Consider the following 22,845-nt stretch of genomic DNA (forward strand, 5'->3'; position numbering starts at 1 on the left):
TGTGTGTGTGAGTGAATGTGTGAGAGACAGACAGACAGAAAATAAATATTTAGATGAGACCACACGTCTTGACCTATTGTAGGACAAATTACACAGCTATTACTCCAAAATGTTTATTGTACAAAAAAATTATTTCTAGAAAACAATAAAAGACATTTGGCTTCACACTTTCTTCAAGGTACCCATAGACATTGCTATAGATAATATTTCATTTCGATTCAGAACACATTCAGTCATATAAAAATAAAACTATTTACATTATGTCCACATACTTAACAAAGTTATCCATTAAAAAAAAGGCACTTGGAGGGTATTGCTCAAAATATTGCATTTCCTTTGTGCATTTAGCAAAAAAAAAAAAAAAAAAAAAAAGCTTTAAAAATCCATTGTTCAGCTCCTATCAACCCCCACTCTTGCACTTATTCCCGTTGTAAAGACAAATTAACAACCGCAACAATTAAAAAGAGAGAGAAGGAAATATGCATCAAGCATGCACCAGGAATGCCTGCAGTGACAGTTTTACAAAGGCACATACTGTTAAGACATGGCAAACAATTGGACATACATTCTTTTCTTCCTCTTGGAATGATGGAATGATGCGATTTTAAGACATTTCAGGTCACTGATCAAGAAGCACACTCTTCTAAACAAACACACACCCATTGCCCTGTCCTTTTAGGCATTTACTGATTTGATATGGAGGTCTCTGAAAAGCACCTTTGATATTTGGCATCTGGAAAAATTCATGGTATTGGATTGGGTTTTTAAAAATAAAAATAAAAAATGCCAAAATGTTCTTTGGTTAATAGTGTTTGGCTGGAATGTACATTTCTGCTGTGTGATGCTTTCTTAGCCAAAAAAAAAAAAAAAAGGGGGGGGGGAGTCCATTTGGCATTTACTTCTTCCTGTATATTTTATGCTTTCATTTCCTTCGTATCACATGCAAGTCATGCTTTAGCAATTGAACTAAAACATTTTTGCACCTTCTGGGGGAGTTGTTGAGTTGGGATATAGAAGATAAAATACCTCAGGGAGAGGGGGTGGGGCGGGAGAAGGTTCTTCTTATCTTGTTAACAGGAGTGGAGAAATGTACGGAGCTCAGGTAAACTCAGTGAGCTACACAGCAGCCAGATTCTTCGTGTTTGTGCAGAAGGGACATTCGGGAGAAAGTTTTGGAACAATTTTTGCACTGGTATTTCTTCACATCCGAATGGGTCTGCAGATGGGCCCTCAAGTTTGACCTGTCTGCAAATGCTCTGTTGCAATGAGGGCACGAAAAAGGCTTTTCTCCTGGAAACAAACAAACAAACAAGGGGTTTAATCATTAAAAAAAAAAAGCCAAATTAAGGAATGTTCTGTAGGAAGGGGCAAATTATTTGTACAGAAGGGGACAAAAGTACATGAAAAGGGTAACTGGATGATCATAAATATGACTAAAAGTTCTATTCATTCGACTAAGGACCATCATGCTAAAGAGTTTTCAGGGAGTCATGGTGCATGGAAAAACAAGTCACTGTCTGCTTCAGCAGGTGCAGCCAGCCCCTGTGGGTTGAGCTCCACCCAATCTTTCCAAATGTTCCCTCCCTTCGTTTATTGAATGCTATGCAATGCCTTCTGCTGCCCAAGGCTGTAGTTTACATGCCATTGACGTGAACAGCAGAACTCCCATCAGACTGAATGCTTCGGTACTGCACCCTACTTTTTTTGAACAGGGGCAGGACTATCATCAGCAAGGATACTTCAGTATGAGACCACTTGCACAGAGTTGCTCTGGAAACATGACCAGTAAAAGATGGTAATTAATGCACAAACCACTGGCACCTTATGCATGCTCTTGGCTTAGCATCTGGCCCCAAGACATCCGGCATAGAAGTAAGTTCTGTTGAATGCAGGTGGAGTTCATGAAATATGCATTCAGCTTCTATTTGGAAATCAATCAAACAATGCTTGGTGGAACTCGCCCCTACATAAGTGTGCACAGGATTGTACCCTTAGGTTATTGAATGCCACGGAAGACAATCTGATTTCAGGAAAACTTTATTTCTATGTGAAGTGTTTAAATCAGACTGTGTCCTGCTTTAAAGTTGTCTTTCGCTGCTCATATTGACAATCACCTTTTATTAAGTTCAATGGGACTTACTCCCAGGTAACCATGCATAAGATACCTGCTTTGGACCGTAACCTTAAACTGGATTCATCTGCGATTCCAAACTCATTTATTTGGAAGCCACTTGCACTATCAGTGGGACTTATATTTCAGGCTACAACCATATGCATACTTTCTTTAGAGTAAATCCCATTGCTTTCAGTGGGATGTTCTTTGGAGTGAAGCTGCTTGTGTTTAGGACAGAGATCATCATTCTTCTAATTGACTAATAGACTGCCTGCAGCACAGAAACATCTTACAGACTGAGTCCTTTTGGTTTCAAGGGAACTTATTTCCAACAGAGAGTAAACTGCATTATGTGCCCAAATGCTGACTAAAGGGATTTGCTGTATGCACTGGCTGGGCACAAGTCTTGACTGTGCAAATTACTGTTGGGAACTTGATATTTCTGTTTGCTTCCTATTCTTTCTGCCTTGCTTCTGTTTGCTTTCTATCTCCCTCCTGCATTCTTCCCAACAACATGTTTCAAGCTGAAGTAAGGAATTCTTATGGCCAGATGGATCTCTGTCTTGTGACAGCTTGCTGAAGCAAAGTTTAACTTCAGTAAAGCCAAAAAGTGTTACATCAGTACATAATCTGACCCACTCATGGGAGATATGATTAAAAAGGAAAGCAGTCTGGTGACCATTTCACAAAGAAAACTGGAATAAACATCTGTGTTTATGTTAGTAATTTAACAATATCAACTTGACAATAAAATGTAGAGAAAAACTTTTTTTAAAAAAGGAATCGAGTTATTGCAGCAATACATGGTATATATGTGCAATCCTTTCCCCCTCTTACCAGTATGAGTTCTAATGTGACCTTGAAGTAACCAGGGTCTAGAGAACGCCTTGCCACAGATCTTGCAGACACAAGGTAGCGTGTGGGTCCTGATATGCATCTTAAGAGCTCCCAGGCTCACATATTCCTTGTCACAGTATTTACAGCTGAAAGATTTCCTAGACTGGGCATCACAGTGCACCTGCTTATGTTTGGCCAGTCCAGAAAAAGTAGAATAGGTCTTGCTGCATAAACTACACTGAAATTTTTCAGCTTCAATTGCATGTGGATCTGAAAGCTTGGACTGGATCCTCTCTTCTTCATCGCTAATGGGGCTCTCGGAGCCACTGTGATCCTTGGACGAAGTGTCGGAATGAGGAGGTGGGCTGACCCTTCCCAAAGACGGAGGATATCCAGACAGAGGCGAGAGGTCACTGGGTATGGGCGAAGGCAGCAGCCCAGTTGTAGTCCACACGGTAATGGGTTTGTAAGAGACTGAGCTCCGAATCTCTGGCTGAGGAATTATAGGCATTGGGTAGCTCTCATAAAGGTAAGGGGAAATGATCACTGCAAGAAAGAGAAAGAACAACTTTAAGGCAACTGTGATTTTACTCTGGAGAATCGCAAAACGACCAATACTCAGAGAGATTGGAAGTGATGAAACCACACTGACATTGGCAAGCTCCAATGAGATGTACAACAGAGGATATAATGAATGTAACTCTCTGTGACTTTAACTATACACACACACTCTGCACCATAGGCTGGAAGTCTGATCAAAGTCACAGCCTTCCCCAAATCTTTGCAGCCAGAGAAATGCAGCAGTAAATCCACATTATCTTCCTGTGTATATTTTTGGTGCAAAACTTCTTGTTTGGAACAGAAAACACAATTCTTTTTAGTGCTAAGCAAAATTCTACAACATAAAGTTGTAAATCCGTTGGCGCTGATATGTTTTTAATAGAAAGGAAAAGAAAACATGCCCCCCCCCAAGTAAAACTTTGTGAAAGTTTACACCACTGTGTGAAAACTGGCAGGCAAGTCCTACTTCGACAACAATCTGTGTTTTAAAGAGAGAGAGAAAGACACACACACACAGAGAGTGCAACAGTTCCAACTTTTAACACAAGAGTTCAATTTTGGATTACCTGTGTGAGTATCCAGTTCACTGTAATTTGGCTTTTTGGAAGAGTTGAAATGTTTCTTGACCAAGAACGAGCGTGGCATTTTGAAACGCAGGATTGCCTCCCTTTCCCTGAATCGCCTTTCACGGCAGAATAACGGTCCCCGGCTTTGGTGCACCAGACAGCTTCACTGCTGGCACATTGGTCCTCTATAACATGGTCTCCTCGGCTTACCCCATGCAAGTCAAATTATATAGTGCACAGACTTCTTGAAAAGTGCAGTAATACCCGCTCGTCAGGTGCAGGAGGGGCGGGTCGGGGTTGCCTTTTCGCCCAATCGCGGGTGACCTCGCTGGAGTTCTTTGACAAACTCAGCCTGTTTGGCCAAGAGAAGCGATCCCTGCTCTTGGCGAGGGGGCTCCAATCCCTTTTAGGCGCTCAGGCTTTAGGGGTCAAGTTACAACTCCTCCCACTGGGGATAGCTGTGAAGAACGGAGGAAGAATCTCTTGTCAGAGGGGAGCGGAGTGAATACATTTCGGAGTTCTGCCCGCTAGCCAGCCAATTAAAGTCGATTAAGAGGAGAGGAGGGGAGGGGGGGACTTGAGATTTAACTGGACTTTCAGCCACCTAGCTCGCGGAGGGAGCCCCCCCCAAGTGACAATTATTTGTTTCCAAAAAACAAAACACCAGCCTGCTTCCCAGATGTGTGATCATGAAAATGCAAAGGATAAACTGTTCATGATTATTAGGGGCAAAGAGCAGAGGGGAGAGGGGAAGTCATTCCAAGACAAATAGTCCCGTTTAAGACACTAACGAGAGAGCCTTTGGCTTGTCATGTGGCCCTTGCTATTTTTGGAAGGGAAGAGGAGTTGAGCTGAGATGTTTAATAGATTAAGGGAATCTTTCGTGTTTGCCTTTGGATAGCTGGCAGGGAGGCCCCGTGGCCCCGATCCAACTGAAGTTAGCCCTGCTGATGTCCCATTGGAAGTAAATGGGGAGTAGAGGGCAACTAGTTTTAGTTGGATCAGGGTCATTTTGGAAGTCCAAAAGAATGCAGACTCAATCAGAAAGGAAGGAATTCAGATTGGCAAAAAAAACCCTGTGGCTGTGAACAAAAGGGCTGCAATCCTATGCACGTTCACTTGGAAGGAAGTCTCACTGAATACAGTTGGACTTGCCTCTGAGTAAACACGCACAGGATGAGGGCTAAACGACTCCTTTCTATTTTCAAATTTCTTGCTGCAAGGAATTTTGCATTTCCTTCCTGGAGGAAACTGAGTCACTCCTGTAATATGCCCTAGCAGAGGATTAAATATTTGCAGCCCATTCTTCCAATCAGCAGAGAGGGACTCTGAGGGATGCAAAAAGGGCAGGTAAGAAAAACAACCCATGCACTTTCAGACCCCATTTTCCTAAAGGAATTGCTAAGAAAATAGCATTCTTAAGCTTCCTTTGAAAAAAATAAATACATTCTTGTTTCATTTTAATAAGCAGAGGATAGAGGACCCTTCCCTAATCTGTTGCCCCCCAGATGTACTGGACTACAAATTCTATCATCCCTAAGGATGTTGGAGTCCAAGGCCTCATCTACACCAAACAGGATATTTCACTATGAAAGTGGTATATAAAAGGCAGGAGCCACACCAAGCAGGATATAGTGGTATGAAAGCAGTATATGGTATATGTCAATGGGCCCCAACAGTTGTCAGTGTACTTCAATACCGCTGTAAAGCAGTAGTGTGGCTCCTGCCTTTTACATATCACTTTCATAGTGCAATATCCTGCTTGGTGTAGATGAGGCCCAACACAATCGGAAGGGCAACAGGTCGGAGAAGGCTGGAACACAGTAAGGATTCCTTCATGCCTCCTTTAGGAGTATCTGTTTCTCACTTGGGGTGCTTGGGGAGTCATAGGGCTCCTAGTGTTACCGGTATGAAGGCATGGTACAGCTGTTCCTTTCCAAGTCATGGAAAGACACGGAAGGGCTACAAGTGGGACATGACCATGAGGAGGTTCATTAGATGAGCATTTTATCGCACGCTTGGTGCTGCTCAGTTACGGATGTGCAGACATCTTTTAGACATTGTTGTCTGCCTCCCGTACGTGACCACCACAAAGAAGCAGTATGGTATCTGGTTAACCACTCTGAACAACCAAACAACAAACCATGGTGGCTTGCTCAAGAAAAATAAGCCACACTGTATGGTTAATAAGCCACCCTGTGGACAATGTCCTGGGTTCAGAAAACACGCTAATCCATAGTTCAACAAACAGCGCATTGCTGAACAATAACCCACACTCAACCACTGAATGTGGGTTAGTGTGTTGTGCAAAACCAGTCAATACCACTTTTTAGATTAACCTTTTGAAGACCTTTATTTTGGAATGAAAAACAACAACTTAAACTACCAACAATTCCACAGGCATGTAATTCATTTGAAGAACACATGCACATATCCTTAGTGCTTAAATATTTGAAATGAATTCTAAGGTTTTGAATACACTTAAATATTGCTTTTCCTCATGTACTACAATATGCACCAGTCGATCAAGGGATATAAAATGGGAATACAGGGTGAAGGGAAGTTACATAAAGACCACCCCTGCCTTCTCTGCAACAGGTGTTGGAATGGAGACACGGAAAAAAAATCTCTGTGGTTCTGTTAAGACTTGTAAGAGCAAAGTGCTTTGTCAAGCTGCATAACTTCTTTATCTGGGAGATGCCAAAACAAGTGCAGAAGCATAGTTATCTGCTTTCATGTAGAGATTCAACTGTTAACAAGCTCCAAGGCTTGTGTTTATCCATGAGAGGTTTGCATTGATTTTTTTAAAAATAAAGAACACCTATGCTGTAGAAACTTGAATATTTTCCTAATAACAAATAGGATGGTGTTCTGTTTTGTTTTACTATTTTCTATTCAGTCTGTCTTTCAGCATGGTTGAATCAAGACAGGGCTCAAATGGAGAGCCCAATCCTAAGTACGTTTACTGTCAAGTAAATATGCACACAGTTGCAGCCTTTTGTTATTTCAGAGTGTCATCTCATTTCTCTCTCATTCATGAAATGCCAGCTTCAAAACTAGGAACTTCCCTACATGAGCGATTTATTGCATGCTCATGATTGGCCACTCATGGAAGTTTGCAGAAAAAAGGCTGGCAAGGGTGTGGTTTTTTCCCCATAATGTAGTGATGTCCTAGGTCTTTAACACCTCCTCTTCCTTGCTTCAGCCTTCTACATGTCCTTCATAAAAAGCCTACACTTTCATGTTTCTTGATATAGCTGTATTCTCTGTCTTCACCATTGTATTTCTTGTTTTACACTGTCATCTACAGTTCATATCTCTGGGCAAATCCATTCAAAATACAGTGGGACTGCTCCAGAGTAAGTAGCTTCTGAATGTCAACTATAGATTATTGGGCAGGATTGTGTTGCATCTTTCTTCAGCCTAGCACTTGACACATGGCTGGTGCTAAATACACATTAAACAGTAGGATTAGGGTTTTCCCACAAAACAAAGCAACACAGTCACCTATTCCTTCCTTGACGGAATGTGTGAAATTCTCCAGTAGACTAACGTTAACAGCAAAATACATGAAGAAAATATTTCCGCCATTTGGGCTGCCTCAAATGCTTGCCCTTTGCTATTTTTCCCCATAAGACTTGCAACATTTGGTACAGAAAAAAACTCTAGGATCAAGCCTATCTGACTCTACTTTGCAGGTATCTTTCTGGAGAAGTGGCAATAAGTTCATTTATACCGGCTGACAATTGTATATGTGACACACAAGATAAAATATTCTCATTCTCCATTGTCTTATGGTAGACACAGTTGTGCCAGTACAGCAGTGTAGTAATTCCATGGCAAATTAGGCCCCCAGGCTCCTGTATTTAGTCTTCTGTATAAATGATAAAATCCTGACATGCCAGCCAAGTGACGGGGCTAACACGAATGACGTCGGGCACTGGGTGCAAGATGTGTTATTACATGACTGAAAGGATATTACCAGAATGTTGTTACCTGACTGAGGTTTTCTGTCAAAAAAAAAACAAAAAAAAAAAAAACCAACCCTGGGCGAGTCTGTATGAGGACTGCATGAGTCAGAGTAAACAGGTGTCTAAAGTGAATTCAGAAGGGGAGACTGCATGGCTCACTTGAAGATAGCCAGAGATATCACTGTGCCAGAAAGGAAGAATTGACCTGAAGGAAAGATCACAGTGCAATGTGAACCGAAGTTATAATCAGTTCTCCTTCATTTTAAAGGCTGACAAAAATTGTATGGATCGCTACTTGGCTGCTCTTTTAATTTAGAAGGCATTACTGCACTTGTTTTCTGTAAATCTGGGATAAAGCCACCCATTGCTATATTGATAGATTGATCTTTAGATGATGGTAGCCAATGCCTGATTAGGGATGATGTGAAATTTTTCCACTTTCAAATGCAGTATATATACAACTGTTGGTAGACTTTATAATAACAGGGCCAATTGCAAATGGGTTTTCTTAATCCACTGTTCTTCACTTCCGATGAAGGAAAAAAAAGGCATCTTAAACAGAGAGCATATATTTAGTTTCCAGTGGTGTGGAAGGTGGAAATTGCAAACCCGGTGTTAGTCCTACAGGCAGAAACAGTCTCTCCCCTACACATGTTGCATGACATAGAACAGGGGCGGGGAACCTCAGGCCTGTGGGTCAAATCTGCCCCCTTGGGTTCCGCAGGTGGCCATACCACCTTTTCCTGGCCATGCTCCCTTTCTCCTAATCACCAATCATTTGGTAGTTTTCCAGCATTTGTGCAGTCCCCCCTTCTACAAGTTGAAATGGCTTTTCAAAGGCTTTGTTACTTGCAGTAAGAGATGTAAGCTACAACATGCTGATCTTTTCTTGTGATTTTATGTATTTGTCCCCACCTTTTGCCCACCACTGGAATGCAGCCCCTAAGAGCTTCTCCAAAACTGAATCTGGTCGTCAGGCTGAAAGGGGTTCCCCATCCCTGGAATATAAACTTGCATTGCTTGGTTTGGATCAGAAGATGCAAGGGTTGTCTATGGGACTAGGGGGCTGTCTATACGCAGGGAAAGTGCCGGGGTTGCTGTGGATCTGCGCCACATCAGTTATATGATGCAAGCGCAGGTTCGCAGCCATCGTTTTGAAAAAGTTGGGGATTTACCCTGACATTTTCAGAAGGAGGGATGTCAACATGGTCCTTCTGCCATGTAACGTTGCTCCGCGGCCAATCTAGGGTCAATCCGGGGGCGGTGCCTGGTGGAAGGCAACCAGCGATTGGTCACCTTCCACCAGGAAGAGGGCAGGGGCTGCTCCAGGACCCTGATGGCTGCCCAGAAAGCCTGCACTCCTTTCTCAGCATCAGGATTACCTGATGCTGTCCTGGGAGAGGAAAAATGTGGGGTTGAAGAGGGAGGCAGTGCCAACCTGGTGCTGTGAAGACAGCCCCTAGGTGAACTCCTGTTGAAGCAGGATACAGAGAACAGGTTACTCGTTCATTTTTATAGGTGGAGGGACATAGCTCATCCTGAATTTTCCGAAATCAATAAAATCCTTCCTTTCATGTGGGCTTGCTGATGCTGGTGAATTGTTACTTTATTTTACAGATACAAACAAGGATGGGAAATGCAAATGACTTGTAATGCCAGAGTACACTTCATTATAATACTTCATTGTCAGGATAGCAAGAAATAGAGCAGCTCTAGGAAATGAAAGAATCTCACTTGCATTCTTGGGGCAGAACTATGTTCCGTATGGGGATACCACTGAAAATGAGTTCTTCCCCCCTCATGTGTGGGATCATTTCTCTGATTTTGCCTTGTGTGTTCCCTGCTCTGCCAGCATCAACAGGGAAGGAGGGACAGGGAATTGCACATCCTGATGATATCAGAACATGGGGGAAGTGACACTACACAGAAAAGCTGTTTTCAGAAGCAGCCCTATGTTGAACATAATGCATAACTCTATCTTGGTGGAAAAGAATCTGAGATCTTGCCTACAGCAAAAGAACATCCAGTTCTGTATCATCCTCAAGCTCGGCCTGAAATTGTGGCTCCTGCCTGTGAATTTAGTAATAGGAATAATTTAGATGGATCCAGCTTCCTCCATGGGAGGTTCCCTTTCATGGAGAAAAGCCTCAACTGCTGAACCTCCCTTTGACATGCAGCTATTAAAGACCCTCGGTGTCAAAACCTGTCTATTCTCAGACATTTGGGTGCCAAATAACTGATACTATTTCAAATTACTTTAACACACAATGAACAGGTAGATGAAAGCATAGTTGAAAAAGGCAATTGTCTATTGTTCATGTATGGATGAGTGGGATAAAACTAATCTACTGCATGATGCATCCGGAGTAATTTGGTGATTTACACATCATTAATTTTTCTTAGAAGTAACACAACTTCTGATTGTTAACTTCTGGAAAGGGGCCAGGAAAGTACCCACTCTGAAGCAATAGTGCCAGAGAAATAGCTTGTCTTCTATTCAATCACCAAATATCAGCATCATCATGCACTTGATCATCGTCTTCTTGAAAACCATAACTAACAATGGCAGGGAAGCAGCCTTAGAATAACTAGTCACTGCTGATTCAGTGCTTCCATAGCAAAACATTTTTTTCCTGATATCCCACAATGCTGAGCATTGATTGGTGCTTTTTAAACATCCAATAATTTACTTAACTTAAGTCTCAGAGCAATGATGGGACTTAGCTAACATTTCCACTCCTTTTAATAAGACTTAAGCACAACTAGTTTGGGATGGAGCCATAAATTTTAGCGAAGTTATCATACACCTGCTTAATAAATAATAATAATAATAATAATAATAATAATAATAATAATTTATTTCTTACCCGCCTCTCCACTTGGATCGATACATTTGGGCTGCAATCCTTTATACGTTTATATGGGAATTCCATTGAACTCAGTGTGACTGACTTCTAAGTAGACGTACTTAGGATTGTGATGTCAGTGGTTAAAGAAAAACAACAACCCCTCAGTATTATGGACCAAAACAAAACAAAAAAAGTATTAGGCAAATACTTATTTGTTCAAATTCTTTTAATCTTTAATTTCTTTAATTGAACTTTTAATTATTCCTTTCACATTCCCAGAGACGTTCTGGAAACCAAATCTGAAAAAGATGACTGTAAAATTTCATGAAACTCTCACTATCTAAAATACAAAATAAATAAAACAAAAGCTAATTAAGCTATACAACATCTATCAAGTTCCATAATTAATAACCAATTCCATTATATCAACATTATATATACTGGAATAGAAAAACAGTTTGATGAAAGCAGGAAGTAATAAGAGTATATGAGCACTAGCATGGAAAGACCACCCCACCTTTTGTGACTTCAGAAATAGGTCTTGTGTCTAAGAATGAAACAGCTTGAGGAAGTCAATAATGTCTACCTCAAAGCATTTTTAGAAACACTTTCATTATATCCACCAACCACTTAAACTGGAGCATTTGGGTTTCAGCCTATTAGACCTGTTTCATGAATAGCACTAAAGTAATTTGAATTCAAGGATTGGGTTGCTGAATGGATTGGCTTTAGGTAAAACTTTTATTTACATGCAGACCATTCCAATTTATAGCACCATGGACACAAGCATAGCCTTGAATTAGCCTGCCAAATGTTCCATTTGAGGGGTCATTCTTTACTTCAAACTGTGTACCTCCTTTATTCCAACAACATTTCATAAATCAAATCTGATGCCCTCTACTTCAAAGCACTACTGCACTGTAGAGTTTTGAGGATAGCCTTACAAAATGTTCCTCATGTTGACCTCGCAACTATTCCCAGAAGATTTTGCTATACTTGCCCAGTTCTCCCTTCAATCTTGCAGGTAAGTAGTACCCATGGTGGAATGCAGGAGGAACAACCTCTGGGTTAATGCAGCCCCGCCCCACCTCCCGTCATGTAGAAAGTCCTGTGTTATCTGAGAACATATGTATGTATGCCTCACTCATGTCCACTCCTTTATGTGGCTGATCAATTGCCACACATTTCTTTAATTCTTTGAAGGCTGTGCACTCGACCTCTTCAATATGGACAGCACACATATTCTGATCTGAAGAAGAAAAGCAGTCAGTACATATACAAATGTGCTTTGTAGCAATGCTACTCTATTATCACTTATGTTGAACAGCGTACTGCTGGCACTACATCAGCTACTGCGAGTGTCATGCTAAGTGGGAAATTGGTGAGGTTTAATTATCCAGAGGTCTCACATTTTAGGCTATAATCTTCAGTGCCATAGGAATTGAATTTGATATTTCCATTATTATTATTATTATTATTATTATTATTATTATTATTATTATTATTATTGATGCCTATTTCAAACTGATTTTCCTCTCTTATATGTCATTTTTATAGTGCAATTTGATAACATTTACTCAGAAGTAAGTCCCATTCTAACCAGTGGGGCTTACTCCCTGGGAAGTGTGCGTAGGCTTGCAATCTTACAGTGCAGGCCTTTCTTTGCATGTTTACCCCTCACTGTGTTCATTAAAGCTTACTACAAAGTAAGTGTATATAAGACTGCAGCATCTTATCTTTTTAGCATTCTTTTATCCCGCAAAAACTCCTTTAGCACTGATATCCTTGGAAGAGGCTCTAGTCTTAGTCTCATTTAGGACACAATCCTATGTGTGTTTAGACAGAAAACAGCCCTGCAACTCCCAGCATTCCCCAGCCAGCATGCTGGCTGAAGAATGCTGGAAATTGTAGGACTTTTTTTTTCTTTTTCAACATGCACAGGGTTGCACCCTGAGAGTACTTTTTGATATTATGGCCAATGTCGTAAAATGATGCAAGTTCACATGCTTTTTGGACTTCTACTGAAATGTCCAGAGGAAATTGATCATAATAATTTGCATGGGGGACATGCAGATTATAGCTAGTTTGCAAAGATACTCCATGAAACCTCCTCTTGTTACCATGGATGTGCAACATAAGCAGAACTGTGAAGCAGCTGTGTGCATCCTGTGGTCACTGCTTACTGAAATGCCTGACACTGCTCTGGATCTAGGTCTGTATGCAAAGTAAGGCTTTTCGTTGACAACACAGTGATTTTCCCAAGGAAACTCATTATCGCCTGTCACTGTGGAACCTCGGCAGGTAATTTGGCTGCTGATCTTTTAATGCAGTTATTTTGGATTTTCTCACACCACTGTTCCACCACTGTGGTACAGAAACAAGTTATAGATTTGAAAAAGTAAATACATACTAATTTAAATAGGTGGAAGGAGCCGCCAGGGCTCAAACTAGGAGCCTTTGTGTCAGGAGGTGGCTGCTCCATGTGGTGAGCCACTGAGCTGTGTGGTTCAGCATCTGCCTAGGCACCTAGTAAACCTGACACTGACCAGGCAGGGCATTGGTGCCATATGGCCAGGAAGGGCTATAAGAGCACCCTGTGGGTCAGTTACGCATTGCGTAAGCAACAAGGTCTTCCAAAGTTCTGATACCTTCCTGTTCTGGCTTGCTCCTTAGTCCAGCCTTCTGGCTTGTCCTCTGACTCTGAATTTCTCTTGGACCTGACTCCTGGCTTACTTCTCAATCTTGTTTTCTGGTTTGTGTCTTTTCTCTGACCTACCCTTTGATCATTTTACTGCCTCTGTCCCCGTCCCCCCAACCAATGGTTCCTTGCTGCCCATGGCCCATCCCTGATCATGGGTGACGTGTTCTACTTCAAAGCAGATAATTTCAAAAAATTGATTTACATTTATGCATGCAATATATCTATATCCATATAGTAACTTTGCTTAACCTCTAACCATCCCAAATAAAACTGAATCATTTCCAAAGCATGCTCAGGTTGAGGATTTGGGCAATCTTCTAGGGAAGAAATTCTACACTGGTACAGCAGTTACCAAGAACTTTTTAACATCGCAAAGGGCAGAAATAACAATCTGTCAGAATTTGCAGTTCTTATTATATAGGACAGGTGTGTGTGTGTGTGTGTGTGTGTGTGCGCGCACACACACAAGCATGTGTTTCCTTTTTTATGCAATGAGCCAAATGCCTTCTCTAACTGACACTAGAGAATGATAATGCAGCAAAATTCTGCAGGGTGCTTGTATGTTGCTCACATCTGGACTGAAAAACCAAAAAACATAAAATTGATCGTGGAATGATAAATCAGCTGGATTGTATTTTCTGCATCATATTGACTTATGGTAATCTCCTTATGTTAAAGCAATTTTTCAGAAAGACTTTTGCAAAGTTTTTGAAAAGAATCATTCTCTAAGAGAATGAAACAGGCATTTCAAGCACTATTACACGGTTGGCAAGAGACACCTGCTGGACATATCCACACTCCACACACCAACCTCACTAGTTCTTTTCAGAGAATATTTTCTGTTTAGGCCAAATAGAGATCAGTTGTGCCACCAAGTGGCCAATAAACAAATCCCACATAAAATGAGACATGAGTCAATGTATTCTCAACCCTCTAATTACTGAAACAATGGAGTGTATCCTGATGAAATTGTTGTGTTGATTTGAGAACTACTTGAAATCTGTTGAAAGCTCATGAAAATACTCTTTAGTTTAATATACAACAAGTAAGCAAATTCTGGGTTACTGAGCTGCTGCTCTCCAGCAAAGGAGATCTTTCCCTTGTCATGGTGCTGGAGCTTGAGCACCTCAAGGATGCCATGAGCTAAACCATGAAGGGACACCCAAGACGGGAAAGTCATGGTAGAGAGGTCAGACTAAATACGATCCCTGGGGAAGGTAATGGCAACCCACCCCAGTATTCTTGCCATGAAAACGAAATGGATCAGTACAACCAGAGATATGTCGGTATACCATCGGAAGATGGGACCCCCAGGTCGGAAGATGGTCAAAATGCTACTGGGGAGGAACAGAGGATAAGTTCAACTAGCCCCAGATGTGATGACGCAGCTAGCTCAAAGCCAAAAGGACGGCTAGCAGCCGACGGTGCTGGTGGTGAACGACGAATCCGATGTTCTAAAGATCAACACACCATAGGAACCTGGAATGTAAGATCTATGAGCCAGGGCAAATTGGATGTGGTTATTGGTGAGATGTCAAGATTAAATATAGATATATTGGGTGTCAGTGAACTGAAATGGACTGGAATGGGCCACTTCACATCAGATCACCACCAGATCTACTACTGTGGACAAGAGGATCACAGAAGAAATGGAGTAGCCTTCATAATTAATAATAAAGTGGCTAGAGCAGTGCTTGGATACAATCCAAAAAATGATAGAATGATCTCAATTCGAATTCAGGGTAAGCCATTTAACATCACAGTGATCCAAATATATGCCCCAACCACAGATGCTGAAAAAGCAGAAGTAGATCAGTTCTATGAAGATCTGCAGCACCTACTGGATAATACAACAAAAAGAGATGTTATTTTCGTTACATGAGACTGGAACGCTAAGGTGGGCAGCCAAATGACATCTGGAGGTAAGCATGGTCTAGGAGAACAAAATGAAGCGGGACATAGGCTGATAGAATTCTGCCAGGACAACTCACTGTGCATAACAAACACTCTCTTCCAACAACCGAAAAGATGGCTTTATACATGGACTTCACCAGATGGCCGACACCAAAATCAGATTGACTACATCCTTTGCAGCCAAAGGTGGCCGACATCTATACAGACAGTAAAAACAAGACCTGGAGCTGACTGTAGTTCAGATCACAAACTTCTTATTGCACAATTTAGAATCAAACTAAAGAGAATAGGGAAGACCCACAGATAGTTAGATATGAGCTCACTAATATTCCAAATGAATATGCAGTGGAAGTGAAGAATAGATTTAAGGGACTAGATTTAGTAGATAGGGTCCCGGAAGAACTATGGACAGAAGTTCGCAACATTGTCCAAGAGGTGGCAACAAAAAACGTCCCAAAGAAAAAGAAAACCAAGAAGGCAAGATGGCTGTCTGATGAGACACTGGAAGTAGCCCAAGAAAGAAGGAAAGCAAAAGGCAACAGTGATAGGGGGAGATATGCCCAATTAAATGCAAAATTCCAGAGGTTAGCCAGAAGAGATAAGGAATTATTTTTAAACAAGCAATGTGCGGAAGTGGAAGAAGACAATAGAATAGGAAGGACAAGAGACCTCTTCCAGAAAATTAGAAACATCGGAGGTAAATTCCAGGCAAAAATGGGTACGATCAAAACCAAAGATGGCAAGGACCTAACAGAAATAGAAGAGATCAAGAAAAGGTGGCAAGAATATACGGAAGATCTGTATAGGAAGGATAATAATATTGGGGATAGCTCAGACGGTGTGGTCAGTGAGATAGAGCCAGACATCCTGAAGAGTGAGGTTGAATGGGCCTTAAGAAGCATTGCTAATAACAAGGCAGCAGGAGACGATGGTATCCCAGCTGAACTGTTTAAAATATTGCAAGATGATGCTGTCAAGGTGATGCATGCCATATGCCAGCAAATTTGGAAAACACAAGAATGGCCATCAGACTGGAAAAAATCAACTTATATCCCCATACCAAAAAAGGGAAACACTAAAGAATGTTCAAACTATCGGACAGTGGCACTTATTTCACATGCCAGCAAGGTAATGCTTAAGATCCTGCAAGGTAGACTCCAGCAATTCATGGAGCGAGAATTGCCAGATGTACAAGCTGGGTTTAGAAAAGGCAGAGGAACTAGAGACCAAATTGCCAATATCCGCTGGATAATGGAGAAAGCCAGAGAGTTCCAGAAAAACATCTATTTCTGTTTTATTGACTATTCTAAAGCCTTTGACTGTGTGGATCATAACAAACTGTGGCGAGTTCTTGGTGGTATGGGGATACCAAGTCATCTTGTCTGCCTCCTGAGGAATCTGTATAACAAACAAGTAGCAACGGTAAGAACAGACCACGGAACAACAGACTGGTTTAAGATTGGGAAAGGAGTATGGCAGGGTTGTATACTCTCACCTTATCTATTCAACTTGTATGCAGAACACATCATGCGATGTGCTGGGCTTGATGAATCCAAGGCTGGAGTTAAAATCGCAGGAAGAAACATTAACAATCTCAGATATGCAGATGACACCACTTTGATGGCTGAAAGCGAGGAGGAGCTGAGGAGCCTTATGACGAAGGTGAAAGAAGAAAGTGCAAAAGCTGGGTTGCAGTTAAACCTCAAAAAAACCAAGATTATGGCAACCAGCTTGATTGATAACTGGCAGTGACAGACTTTGTATTTCTGGGCGCAAAGATTACTGCAGACGCTGACTGCAGACAGGAAATCAGAAGACGTTTACTTCTTGGGAGGAGAGCAATGACAAATCTTGATAAAATAGTTAAGAGCAGAGACACCACACTGACAACAAAGGTCCGCATAGTTAAAGCAATGGTATTCCCCATAGTAACCTATGGCTGAGAGAGTTGGACCATAAGGAAAGCTGAGCGAAAGAAGATAGATGCTTTGGAATAGGGGTGTGCACGGACCCCCCGCTCCGCCCCGCGGGCCGATCTGAAAATTTCGGATCGGCCCGCTCCGCTCCACGCCGCTCCGCCCATACTCCGCTCCTCTTCGCCGCGGAGCTCCGGCTCCGAATCGGAGCTCCGCAGTGGAGGGGAGTGGTGCCAGGTAAGGCCGGGAGGAGAGGGCGGGAGGTTTACCGGGCCCTGCCGCCATTGCCGCCCGTGCGGCGACGGCGGCAGAGCCCGGTAAGGGACCAAGGGGGAGGGGGGCCTTACCTGCCTCTGTCCGCAGTCCATCGGCATCTTCAATTGAGCCCGCGGTTCAACCAGGAAGCAAGCGGCCCAGACTTCCTGGTTGAACCGCGGGCTCAATTGAAGAAGCCGACGGACCGCGGACGGAGGCAGGTAAGGGAGAGGAGGGCGGGGGGTGTTACCGGGCCCTGCCCCTGTCGCCGCATGGGTGACAGCGACAGCGGCAGGGCCCAGTAAACCCCACTTACCTTTCCGGCGGAGCTCCAGATCGAGGCGAAGGATCCGCTTTCACCTCGATCCTCTTCACCACGCTCCGCCGGCCCCCAATCCTCTTCGCCTCCGCCTTAAGGGCAGGCGAAGCCCCCCGCTCCACTTCTAATTCGCCGGTCCGATTAGAAGCAGAGCACATCCGTACTTTTGAACTGTGGTGTTGGAGGAAAATTCTGAGAGTGCCTTGGACTGCAAGAAGATCAAACCAGTCCATACTCCAGGAAATAAAGCCAGACTGCTCACTTGAGGGAATGGTATTAAAGGCAAAACTGAAGTACTTTGGCCACATAATGAGAAGACAGGATACCCTGGAGAAGAGGCTGATGCTAGGGAAAGTGGAAGGCAAAAGGAAGAGGGGCCGACCAAGGGCAAGATGGATGGATGATATTCTGGAGGTGACAGACTTGACCTTGGGGGAGCTAGGGGTGGCAACGGCCGATAGAAAGCTCTGGTGTGGGCTGGTCCATGAAGTCACGAAGAGTTGGAAACGACTGAAACAACAACGGAAACAACAACAAAATGAGCTTCTTCTTCTTCTTCTTCTTCTTCTTCTTCTTCTTCTTCTTCTTCTTCTTCTTCTTCTTCTTCTTCTTCTCTGATGTCTTATAACTTTGGTTACGATTGCGGCCTTAAGGTTCCTGTCTTGAATTTCCCATGATGTGATCTATACGAAAAATAAAAGGCTTCTCTACATGAGAGATTTATTGCATGTTCTTAATTGGCCACTCACAGAAGTTTGCAGTGCATTACATGATGCCACCTTTCCCTAGAAATCTTGCTAAAAAGAGTTAATTTGGTATGTAAAATAATCGTGGGATTAATTCTGCCACTAGATGTTGGCTGTTTCGTTGAGCTTTATGAAACATTGACCAGAGATGAAAGTTTCAATTACAAATCATGTGGTTGCACTGAAAGAGCCCATAGTAATGTGGAAAGGCCCAAGTAAAAAAAAAAATTTGGTAAGGAGGTGGGTTTCTTTTCTTAGAATAGAGATGCTCAAAGACAGGAAAACTGAGATGTTAAAATATGCATTTATTTGGCCCAATTGACTGAGGTTTTCTAACATGTTCCCCATTTGAAATGAAAGAAGCTGTATAAGTTGTGGTTTGTAAGCTGTGAGTCTAAGCATATCATGTTCCAAAAAAAATAAATAAAACTTTAAATCTACTGACTCATTTTTGTTTACTCTTCTATTCCCCCTTTTTGTACATTTTGAGCTATGTATCCATTCCAAGATTTGCTTGCAAGGCCTTCAGTCTGAGTAATTTTATCTAATTCTGAAAAGCAGTGAGCTTCCAGGCTGCCCAAATCATTTTTGATGATCGAGAGAAGAGCCCATGTCTGACCAGGGCCTTTGAGGTTTCTACAGCTGAAACATCTCTCCTTTATCTTTGTAGTAGAAAAATATGTGCATGGAAAAACTCAGTGAGGCTGCAAGGGGTATGTTTCCACCTGAAATGGTTACTTGGTCCAGATCTACACCTTGCGTCAAACCATTATGACCCCATCAGGGTAACGTTATATCCCTCTTGCGCACTTAGAATTCATAGGACATACAATGGTATTGGTTGCAGTATTTTGGATAATGTGTAATAAAAAGCAGGAAATGATGCTATGAAAGGCGTATATGGAATGCCTAATGTGCCCCAACAGTTATCATTACAATTCAATACTGCTATAAAGCAGTAGTGTAGATCTAGCCTTTGTTGGACTAGCCCAAGACATTTTACTACCTGATGCAAAGGATAAGATGGTGACCCCCTTCCTCATTCCACGTTCAGTATTAGCAGCTAAATCTTTCTTCAACACTCCACTGTGCATGAGGCAGCAAGCTAGTTTAGGAGAGTGCAGGGCAGGACACCTGGAACACACAACTCTCTTCTCCAATACCTTTCCACCGCTCAGTATCTGCTCTTAGAGGCATTCATCTCACTTGACCTAATGGTAGGGCCAGCCTTGCCACATGGGGATGAGAAAACCAAGTGGCCATGTGTCCTCTTTTACCAAGGGCAGTCCTCTATTTGAAGGCATCCTCTATTTGAAGGGCTGTCCTGTCCAATTCCAGTTTAAAGAAATGTAAGGAGGGTTGCCCCTCAACACTTTGCACCTGAACAGCAGACTGAACAGGTAGGCACACAGATCACCTCGTCACAGTCTTCCACACTATGGTGAGATGCACTGTATTTCTACTTAAATTATGTTAATAATGTAAATTTGCATCTATACATATAGATTGGCCTATGGAAATTTTATGCAAATAGCTGTCCTTTTGTTTTCCTTTTTTGGTGATTCATAAGTGATAACACTACTTCAAAAAGCAGCTGGCAGAAAGAGTGTACAAAGGAAGGGGAATCCAGTGGCAGGAAGTGGGCTTCTAGTGGGTTAGCTGAAGGTGGCCACTTGTCTCTCTTCTGAGGCAGAGGTGGGCAGAAAGTAGATGTTTTGGACTTCAACCCGTAGTACTGAGCTATCGTTCCTAGGGGAGGAGCAGTAGCTCAGTGGTAGAGCAGCTGCTTTGTTTGCAGAAGGTCCCAGGTTCAATCTCCAGTGTCTCCATGCAGGGCTGGAAAAACTCCTGCCTGAAACCCTGAGAGCTGCTGCCAGTCAGTGTCAACAATACTCAGCTTAGATGGACCCATAGTCTGACAGCTTCCCATTCCTAACCATTGGCCATGCTGGCAGGAGCTTCTTGAAGTTGAAGTCCAAAACATCTGGAGATTTACCTTCTTCCCATCTCTGCTCTAAGGAACTAGATGCCTCAGGAAGCCAGTGCCTTTTAGAAAACCCTTTGACTTATCCACTAGACAGGCTTACCTGCCCTCTCTCATGGGCTTCTGCCTGAACAAGATGGGACATGCTGCTTTTCAAGTTGGCCATCTTGGTGTCTGATAGCTGTCTGGGGGCCTGGCAAACCAAGACAAGGATCTTAGAAAGTGGAAAAACCCTTGAAGCATAAAGAGAATAAATACCTGTATACCTGTGACTCACTGCCTCTTCCTAGAAGGGGCTGTCTTGAGGCAAATCAGGATTCATACAATGCCAAACCTCACTTGCACTGAAGTGAATCAGTGCAAGCCAGGCATACAAGACGGAAGTAAATGACAGGGGTAATCGGTGGCTCGTTTGGAAAGTGAGAATTCCTAACCTCAAATGTATCTTCTCCGTTCCTTTTCTTATTAGATTCCTGATGCATTTGGACAACATAGATATATACTGATTACATTCACTTTTAGATAAAAAAAGAATGATAGTCAACCAGTTACAAAAATCACAATGCTAGTTCAGAACTGCATTAAAGTTTTAATGAACAAGCTGAATGAGTGGGCAAGGTAATACTAAATTCTAAAATTCCTGGAAAAGGGAGATTTCCGAGCAGCCTGCCTCTAGCCTCTCAAACAGGTAAAGAGCTGAGAAGCAAATGGTCATGTAACACTGTCACATTGTGGTGAGTATTTGAACAAGATCTTGCATAATTTTGTAGGGAATATTCCAGTTGTGGGCCTTGGCAGATCATCAGTGATAGTGGCAATCAACTGATTGGAGAGCAAACAGTGTTCAGTAATTCAAGACTTCAAATTCAATCATCCAGTTCCCTGATTGACACTAATGCTGTCGGGGATCTGGCTAGCCTGTGCACTCTACTCTGTAGTTTAGTTGCAGTCGTAATTCCTCATCCAGTTAGGGATATACAAATGAAATCTTGCTTCTCTGCAAGTATGCCCCAAGCAGTCTCGATAGGGGAATAGATATAATTGCAACAGGATACCCTAGCAGATGATAAAAATTCAATTCCTGTGTTTCATTCTGACAAGCTAGTGTGCATTGAGAAAGCCTGTTGGGATACAGAACTATCTAATTTGTTGACCAGTAAACTAAGCTGACAGTGAAAGGCACAGGGAGCATCATCAGATGGCCGGGGGGGGGGGGGGGAAATTGAGTTTCTTTAACACCGCTTTCCCCCCGCTTCTGTCCCATGAGATTTCCTATTTCTTCATGCGAGAAGTAAACAATTACCACATGACCCATTCAGTGGGCGTTTTTATCTTGCTGTTTTTCCTGCACACAGCAGGAAATGGTGGCACATTTCGCTTCCAAAAAAGTGGGGGGGGGGATTTACCAGACTCTTATTTGTGGCAAAAAGAAGACCAGAAGGAGCAGGACACATGCAGGAGGCAGACAGCATCGTCAAAAGGACCTGCAAAAAACTGTGAGTGGGCAGTAACGAGCCTGCTATAAAACACTTGTCTGATGATGCTCATAGAGTAGCACTTAGCAGAGTTCCACTAGCTCTGGAAGAAGGTGGTGGTTCCTGGAGCCCTCTGTGCCTCCTGAAAAGCTGCTCTGGAGGACCATGTGGAGGAGGGGGAAGGGAGAAAGGGCAAAGATCACCTCCCTGTTGCTTTCTTCCAGTAGGGAGTCTTCAGTGCCTTTGGTGAACTGAATGAACTCTTCTGTTCATGTAAAATGCACTCTGGATCCAACCCTTAGAGGACATGTGGCCTTAACATTTTCAGCTCAAGAGACAATAACCTAGAAGTAAAATGGAATTAATGATTTAGAGTCACCACCTAATGTGGCTTGGTTCCATACCCCATAGATTTTATTACAATTTCCAAATTAAGCTTTAGAAGAAAGACTATGATCTGCAAGAGGAGATGTGGAGATAAGAGTTGGCAATAATTCTCATAGCCTTGGCAAATAATCTCTGATGCTAGCAACTAAACAATTTGTATGCTTATCTCAAATAAGCTTATTAATTCACTTACAAAAATGTTTGTCTTTTCTATTACAGGGCATTTCTAATAGCTGTGCCAGTTTATCTGT

At 42.4% G+C, this 22,845-nt stretch overlaps 1 protein-coding gene across 1 annotated transcript; it reads right to left on the minus strand.

The window, feature by feature from the left end:
• Positions 1-349: 349 nt before the first annotated feature.
• Positions 350-4,435, minus strand: SNAI2 (snail family transcriptional repressor 2). Its single transcript, XM_063129834.1, has 3 exons — positions 4,078-4,435; positions 2,951-3,496; positions 350-1,290 (listed from the first exon to the last, which is right to left on the minus strand). Exons 1-3 carry the CDS (start codon positions 4,154-4,156, stop codon positions 1,109-1,111), a joined length of 807 nt encoding a protein of 268 aa, XP_062985904.1. The 5' UTR covers positions 4,157-4,435; the 3' UTR covers positions 350-1,108.
• Positions 4,436-22,845: the final 18,410 nt, after the last annotated feature.

The sequence above is a fragment of the Elgaria multicarinata genome, chromosome 7 (assembly GCF_023053635.1).
Source record: "Elgaria multicarinata webbii isolate HBS135686 ecotype San Diego chromosome 7, rElgMul1.1.pri, whole genome shotgun sequence".
Lineage (NCBI taxonomy): Eukaryota > Metazoa > Chordata > Lepidosauria > Squamata > Anguidae > Elgaria > Elgaria multicarinata.